This window comes from Tigriopus californicus, chromosome 6 (genome assembly GCF_007210705.1).
Source record: "Tigriopus californicus strain San Diego chromosome 6, Tcal_SD_v2.1, whole genome shotgun sequence".
Taxonomy (NCBI): Eukaryota; Metazoa; Arthropoda; class Copepoda; order Harpacticoida; family Harpacticidae; genus Tigriopus; species Tigriopus californicus.
In genome coordinates this window covers 14,779,785-14,787,869 of record NC_081445.1, presented here as the reverse complement: position 1 = coordinate 14,787,869, position 8,085 = coordinate 14,779,785, and the positions used below count along the sequence as shown (strand labels likewise).

Genomic DNA, 8,085 nt, shown 5'->3' with positions numbered 1-8,085 from the left:
ACTCATTTTCTACTGCTACGTGGCAAAGTGGGAAACAGATTGTCCCAGTTGGTCGATAAATTTTCCAACGTTCATTTTCTCGACCCCCTTTTCCCTGTCAGCCTCGGACCGATCCAGATCAGTCTGGTTTGAGTTTCCACATGCCATAGGTACAAAACACCCTCCCCCCTTCTTCTCCTCTGCCTGTTCTGGACTTGTCTACATTTCTGCCTGCTATGCGCGCACAACCAAGGGCACAGACACAGCCACACCAGTGAATGATTTGGTACGCATTGCCCATGGTTTTTAAGCGAAAAATTGTCCCTCTCATAGTGTGAAAGGACAATTTCAGTGTCATGACATAAACAGCATAGGTTTTTTTTGTCTTGTTAGGACTGAAACAATTATGATTGCAGTTCCAATTCGCACACAGAGACCATCTCTGAAACAGTCGGTCACTCAACCTCGAGCGCGCCTTTCCATCTGACTGAAACTGGATTCAACTGCATATCATCCTGGATAGAGTAGGAATGAACGCCTCTCTTCGGTTCGATTGCGCATGACGTCATAGCGTATAAAAACGAGGAAGATGCGCTCCGTTCATCACTACACTGTTAGATCCTATCCCAGAGACATCTCATTCGAAGTTCTCAAGCTCCCGTTTCAAACAACTATGACTCTGGCCGTAGTTGCTCGTACACCCGTACCCCGGACTCAAGGGAATCTCAAGCGAGGACGGGCGGCGAAGGCTCCGGCCAAAGCTGCCAAGCCCGCTGGTTCCATCAAAGCTCCGGTGGCCGTGAAAGTGGCTGCTGGTGTGGCTCCATCAGTCGTTCCGGCTAAAGTTAAGGCTGTGGGTACAACCAAGGCCGTTTCGGCAAATTGTCCTCTCATAGTGTGAAAGGACAATTTCAGTGTCATGACATAAACAGCATAGTTTTTTTTTGTCTTGTTAGGACTGAAACATTATGATTGCAGTTCCAATTCGCACACAGAGACCATCTCTGAAACAGTCGGTCACTCAACCTCGAGCGCGCCTTTCCATCTGACTGAAACTGGATTCAACTGCATATCATCCTGGATAGAGTAGGAATGAACGCCTCTCTTCGGTTCGATTGCGCATGACGTCATAGCGTATAAAAACGAGGAAGATGCGCTCCGTTCATCACTACACTGTTAGATCCTATCCCAGAGACATCTCATTCGAAGTTCTCAAGCTCCCGTTTCAAACAACTATGACTCTGGCCGTAGTTGCTCGTACACCCGTACCCCGGACTCAAGGGAATCTCAAGCGAGGACGGGCGGCGAAGGCTCCGGCCAAAGCTGCCAAGCCGCTGGTTCCATCAAAGCTCCGGTGGCCGTGAAAGTGGCTGCTGGTGTGGCTCCATCAGTCGTTCCGGCTAAAGTTAAGGCTGTGGGTACAACCAAGGCCGTTTCGGCCCATCCTGGTTATGCCAAGATGGTCCATGAGGCGCTGAAGCACTTGCAAGACCGCAAAGGCTCCAGCCGTCAAGCCATCCTCAAGTACATCATGGCCAATTTCACTGTGGGCAACGATCAAAAGCCCGTTAACAATCATTTGAAAAAAGCTTTGGTGGGTGGCACCAAAAAACGGAAATCTGAAGAATGTCGGACAAGGCAAAGTGCTTCCGTTTGTTCAAATTGCCCGAAAAATTGACCCAGAGGCCCGGCATCCAAACCTAAAGTGCCCGCCCGTAAACGCGCGGCCGACTCGCAAACCGCAGCACCTCAGGCTAATAAAAAGGCCAAAGTGACCAAAACGCCGGCCTCGACTACCCGCACATCTCCGGCCTCAGCGGCCAAGAAATCAGCTAAAGCGACCGAAGTGACTACCCGCCCATCCGACGCTGCTAAGAATGTGGAAGCCGCGTCAGTCAAGCCCAGCCTCAAGCCTCGACTCCGAAACAGGTGGCGCCCAAGAAACGTTGGGACAACGTCAACAGACTCAACCTACAAACTCACGCCCGCCTCCAGGCTCCGCCCGTTCCGACAACAAATCAGTCAATTCGGTGGCTCAGGCTGCTCCATCCACGCAGGTCCCAGCTCCAGCCCCGACTGCCGCTCCCGTCAGTCAACCACGATCTCGCACTCGGCCCGCCGTTGCCAAGCGTGCCTCGAAAGTTCCTCAACCGCAACGCGCTCGCGGTAAACAGACCAAGCCCCAAGGAGCCCAGCCCCAGGCCGTTGAGGCCGTTGAAGCCGTCGAGCCAGTACCCCACTCCAGTACCCCAGCCATCCCGAGCCAAAGCAGCTGCGAATCCAGTTCAACCTCAAGGTCAACGATCTCAGGCCCGACGGGGACCCAGGAGGCGCCAATGCCAGCTCCTCAGACCGCTTCGTTGCCCCAGAGTACCGGACTCTTTGGTCGCGAGGCCGTCAATGGTGCCGCTATTCAAAGTCCGGCCATGAAGGCCATCCGTCGATCACGATGGGGTCAAGGCCCCACAGAACAGAACCAAAACCAAGAGAATCCAGGTCCGCTCTTTGGACCCATCCCAAACCCGCTGACTATGTTGAGCAACCGAAGCCCATCAGCCAGGACCCGTATATGGCCCGGCACCCCGACCGGCTGGTTACACCGATGCCGCTTAAAATTGAGCTTTATTTCACTATAACTCGTCTGGCCTCCGATTCAGTTTTTGTTTCAGTATTACGTACTCTGTTTTTTGAATTATTTAACTATGCAATAAAATGTATGGCCGGAACTCTATACTCATTTGTTGTCAAGCTAAACGATACGGAAACTTTTACCGATATGAGGGTAAATCTGCCATCTAGGAATTGAGGGTTCACACTCTTTACTCAGGAAATATCTAAGGTTTTCATTTGTTTCATCAATGATCAATTTCCATACCAAAAAAAAAAATATCATTCCTTTAATAACAAGAAACCAAACTCCTGACATCAATCCTTAGTAGCTAGGTATAAAATAACCGATCGGTCAAAGAGAAGACGTTCATGATCAAGCGAGAAGAGCCATCTTTTACAACTTGTTGGGCTTTAATCCCGTTGTTGGATGAAGCTGAATGTAATAATCGACTAGACAAAGGACATCGCGATTCCACGTTTTGCATCAAACACTCGAAACCGCAGTATTTGAACCGATATCAACGCAATCGCGTCGTTCAAAGTTTCTCCTGGTCAAGGAAAGCTACTGACATTCTGAAACACTTTTCGGTACTTACCACAAAATACATATGGGGTTGCTGAACAACATCATTGGCATCCCCCTTCCAATCGGGATGAATCCGTAGAAAGGTCCACAAACGGAGTAATCCATACACAGACACTTCAGTTTGAAGCACGAACAAGTCCGTCGATCCAATGGCCTCTTGCAGAATGGCTGGGCTAATTTCCCTCAAAGCCTCAGGCCTCTCCGGCATATGGTGCAATAAATTCACTTGGAGCCATCGGACGCACTCCTAAAGAAGAATATGTAAGAATAAATATGGTCAACCATGATCCTATGCCATCCAATCCAACGAGTCGCATACCTCGCGTACTTCCCGTAAACCGTAGGTTTCGGCCGCTGTCAGGAAAGCGCTGGCCGTTTTATAGTTGAGGCTTTCCACCATGATTTCGCGACATTTCTGGATGAGGCTCTCCATTTGAAGCAAAGTGGCTGTGGCCAACACCGAAATCACCTACAGAGATGGTAAAAAGAGCATTTTAGACTGGAATTGATACTTCAATGCATGTCTTACTAATGTTTGGAGGGTAAGAGCAACGGGAGAATCCATCCCCAATAGGGCTCGACTACCAGGGCTCTCCAAAACATGCAAATGCATTTCTATTCATCTTTTTCAACATTTCTTCTGCAATTTTTGTATTATTCCCCACTTTGATTCAAAAAGTTGACTTTTTCCATGACAAAAATGAGTGATGACAAGGATATCCTGAACATAATTTTCCATGTATCCATCTATCTGGAGTATCCCAACCGGGAGGATTCAACCATCTTGAACGTTTTCAAACGAAAGAAACCAAAACGCAGCATTACTGTCAAAATCACGCAACCTCTTTTCTCGACTATTCGGACATTTAGGCAAGCGCTGGTACCAGCAAACAAACTTGCCTGCCAATGCCAGTGATGCAAAATTGACGTTTCAAACTGGTTTTATCGACGCTGACCTTTCGTCATATAGCAATGCGAAACAAGGGTCAGCTTCTCAAAAACGTGTTTGAAGTCCCAAACTTGCATCACTGACACTGGTACCAGCAAACAAACGAACCTGCCAGAGCTTGCCTAAACCTCCCCTATTGGGTTGAAATTGAGTCGTGAGGCCCACGGCACACTTTAGATGATAAAAAAAAAATAAGTATTTGAACAATTTTATCTAAAAGATAATTGGGAAGAGAGAGCAGTTTCATACCATGAGTGAGGTCTCCGGTTTGAATCTCCTTCGCGACCTTTCTCAAGAAAATTTCCGACGCTAAACACACCCAAAGACGGAAAACGAAACTGATGCGGACGATCAACCCTTCGACTCTAATATGCCTATTACAAATAAACATACATAAAACTATATTTTTATCGTTCATATCGTTTAGCAAATTTGGCTTACTCATAATTTTGTTCCTGTGCAGTTTTGTATGCGATTTAATTTAAAGAAGTAGCTCGCTAGAAGTATTGTCAGTTTATACCCCTTTGGTTGCACTTAAGTGCACGTTTTACCAATTTCAAAACGGTTGATTATAAATAAAACGACAAGCTTTTCATTGCAAAATAACCCACAAACTCTATGATACCTCGGATTGACATTACTTGAGGGCAAAACCTAGAACATATAATGGTTAATATAGGTTTCTGCTAATGCCTTACTCCTGCCTAATTTTGATGTCTTACATTCATCTCACACCAGTTTTATTTCTTCACCTCATGTTATCTTTTATTTTTAATTTTTTGCCAATACATCGTATGCAAACCTGGGTTTGAGTGGTACCAACCAATAAACCAATAAATCAAAAACTAAAAACTGACCTGAGCGGGGACAACGGACACCTCGTCTTGATACAGCGATCCCAAGGCCAGATTCATGGAAGCAACGTCCACGTTGGGATCGGCAATGGTGATTTGGATCACCTTCTCCTCACTTTCACGCCACGCCCCCGAGAACATGGACCGGAAATAGGGTGATTGCTTCAGGTAGTGCTGAAAAAAAATTCCGAACGGACACACTTACACTTTTTTTTTTCACACTAATCAAAATGGTTTTTGAATACGATATAACTGTTCTTTAAATGCAATTGTCGTCATTTTGACTTTAAAAAGTTTAGATCAAGTGGCATCCCTGACTCCAATCGATTGCGGTGGCAAAATTCAAACTCGATCACACACCAATGACGTTTAGCGGTTGTATCTCACATTCGATGCAAAATACCCATCCCAACGTGTCAAAACTACATACAGGTAGGCTTAAAAATTAACGGAAGTGATCGTAAATACTAGAAAAAGATGATTTAGAATAGTACAAAGCATTCTATTTGCTACCATTTTTGGGCATTTTCTGCCATTTAGGCCACTTATTTTGGGCCAATTTCTACCACCAATTTCTGCCAGGTGGTAGAAAATGGCTTTTGATAATTTCTCATCCCTGCTTATGGATGGCTGACTTTGATGTCTTTACATTCACTATCGGCCAGTGGAGTGTGTAGTGCCCGGCAACCCTGGATGTTGGGGCCGGTTAATAAAGGAGTTGATACCGAGGTCTACTAGCGTCAAGACGTACTCATTCCCCGTTCCTACAAGTGTGTAAAGGCGTCGTCCCCGACGGTCTCGAACCTCAATGCCTTATAAGTTACCCTCAGCCACCCAAGACTAGCTTGATCGAGGACCTGCATCCGACTTCTGGCATCTGGACCATTCCGAACCAGATGGGTATCATTAGCATAGACAGGGATGATGGCCATGCTTTCGAACTTCTGCTGTCGAGCCAGCAACAGTCCTGAGGATAAGGTATGGACCAAATATGCATCATCCGGTCGGCTCCTCATTGAGGGACCTCTCGACCCTACGCTGGTAGCCGTTATGCATCCCAAAATTCGGGCACAGTGACTTGTTTAGTCATCATTGTTACATTTCCGAACTAACCTAACCTGACCCAACCGAAAACTTTGGGGTGACCAGGGCCAGGGAATTTTTTTTCTTCCGCAAATTGCACAAATCTTGGGATGGATAATGAGTACACCCTCCGCTCTAGCTTCCCGTCTCCCATGCCACGGCTCAGCCCGTGGAAAACCTGACCTGGGACCCGTATGCCCTTGAGTCTGTGAACTAAACTGGCCCGAGCTCCTTCTTTCGTGTGTCAGGGTGTGGAGACTCACTTTGTGGAGCGGCCAGACCTGGCCAAGCGCGGCCACGCTCACATCCGATTGGTGGGCGGCCGTGAAGAGTGTGTCGTAGATGTACTTGGACGTGGTCTGCAGCTTCTTGGGCGTGGGCGTGCTCAGGTAGCGCTCCAATTGGGACTCACGCGTCCGATCGCCCGACGTCGAGCCTCCCGAAGAGGACGAACCTCGCCGACGGCGTTTGCCCATGCGGCGATTGGGTGGCGGGGAATCCGGCACTGCGGCCACCGCAGCTGGCACCTCAGGCCCAGAAAAGCGGGCTCCCATGGTGGGTGGGGCGTCTGATAATCTGTACGGGGCAACGGGCTAGGTAATCAGGCAGGACACTCTCGGCAGCTGGCACCTCAGGCCCAGAAAAGCGGGCTCCCATGGTGGGTGGGGCGTCTGATAATCTGTACGGGTCAACGGGCTAGGTAATCAGGCAGGACACTCTCGGTTGGAAAAGGGATAACTCACTGACTGACAACTGCGTGAGTGACCCAATTTCAATTTCGGAACACCATAAAGTGCCTCCACATCGACCTTAGAAAAAAAGCGCACCAAAAAAAAGCGCCGGAACCATCCAACTCGTCAGCAAATAGCTGAATTCACATTGAATTTGTAGGTCAGCCAGTAAAAGTTGTGGAATCTACTTTTGGGACGAATTCATGACATTTTTCAGAGGCTCATGGTTCACATTATTGGCCCTGCCGCTTTTTACCTCATTTTTATGATCACCCCCAGCCTGTCTTTTTCATGATATTCATTGTTTATTGTCAGAGATTTCTCAAATGAATATTTATCCTGTTTGACAGAATTTTCCACATTGGATCCAAAAGCGCAAAATTAAGTACAAAGGGCAAAATCTGGTGGCTCTATCCGTCGATACAAACATAACAAACTCATACACAGGGTGCCTTGACAACTAAAAGAAAAAAATGTCCGGAAATAGTGACGCACAACATGGCCTGGCCTGTGGCTGGCTCAACTTGCATCGGTAACAGAAGAAAAAAATGTGATCTACATTAGTGTAAAAAATGGGCTTCTTTTTCCAAAAAAAAATCGGCTTGTCTATAATGATCAGTCGCAACCATAAAGTCGACGGCCGGTAGGTAGATGCCAACGAGAAAATTAACCAAACTCTGGTCCATTCAAAATATATATCTCTTGGGCTGGTCACGCTGAAGGGAAGGCCTAATTTCAGCGTGGCATTCCAGCGCCAGTCCAACATAACACAGCATCATTGGGGGGGATGTCCAAACTAACTTAGCCCATCTGGTCTCATATCAAAGTCCATTGTTTTTTATTTCATATAAATTCAGTCCATACCCCAATTACTAGGTTTGAACCTTCTAATTGGAGATTAAAGCTGAAATTGGACTGACTCAAGGGCGACTTCCATCACGCTGATGGAATGGATTCATTGTTGATCAACACGACCATGATCAACGCACATGTTTTCCAAAGAGCTCAGGGCCAGCGAGGCTAGTATGACCGTTGTACATCTTCCGTTTTGGGTCAGCTGCCACTTCTAGAGGAAGTAGTTCTGATTCATTGGATACGTGTGCCAGAATGCTTTGTAGACATGGTAGTACAATAACGAGGAGCTGTGCTGCAAATCAGAGGGCGCTTTGTCAGTCAGCCTTTACCAAATAAGGGGGCAATTGGGCAGATCCCTCTTTATTGATGCATTTGCGTTGTTTTGATACTAATTCTTTCAACGCTTTACATATGATTAGTGACGGATATTTTTGACTC

The 8,085-nt window shown here is 47.0% G+C and overlaps 1 protein-coding gene across 1 annotated transcript in view; it reads right to left on the bottom strand.

The window, feature by feature from the left end:
• Nucleotides 1-6,676, bottom strand: part of LOC131882316 (germ cell-less protein-like 1) — a 26,185-nt gene extending 19,509 nt beyond the window's left edge. Inside the window, exons 1-4 of the mRNA XM_059229427.1 lie at nt 6,325-6,676; nt 4,982-5,152; nt 3,495-3,644; nt 3,186-3,422 (exon numbers count right to left, since the gene is read on the bottom strand). Of these exons, the coding sequence (XP_059085410.1) occupies nt 3,186-3,422; nt 3,495-3,644; nt 4,982-5,152; nt 6,325-6,615 (849 nt within the window). The 5' untranslated portion in view covers nt 6,616-6,676. The remainder of the gene's footprint in view (nt 1-3,185; nt 3,423-3,494; nt 3,645-4,981; nt 5,153-6,324) is intronic.
• Nucleotides 6,677-8,085: the final 1,409 nt, after the last annotated feature.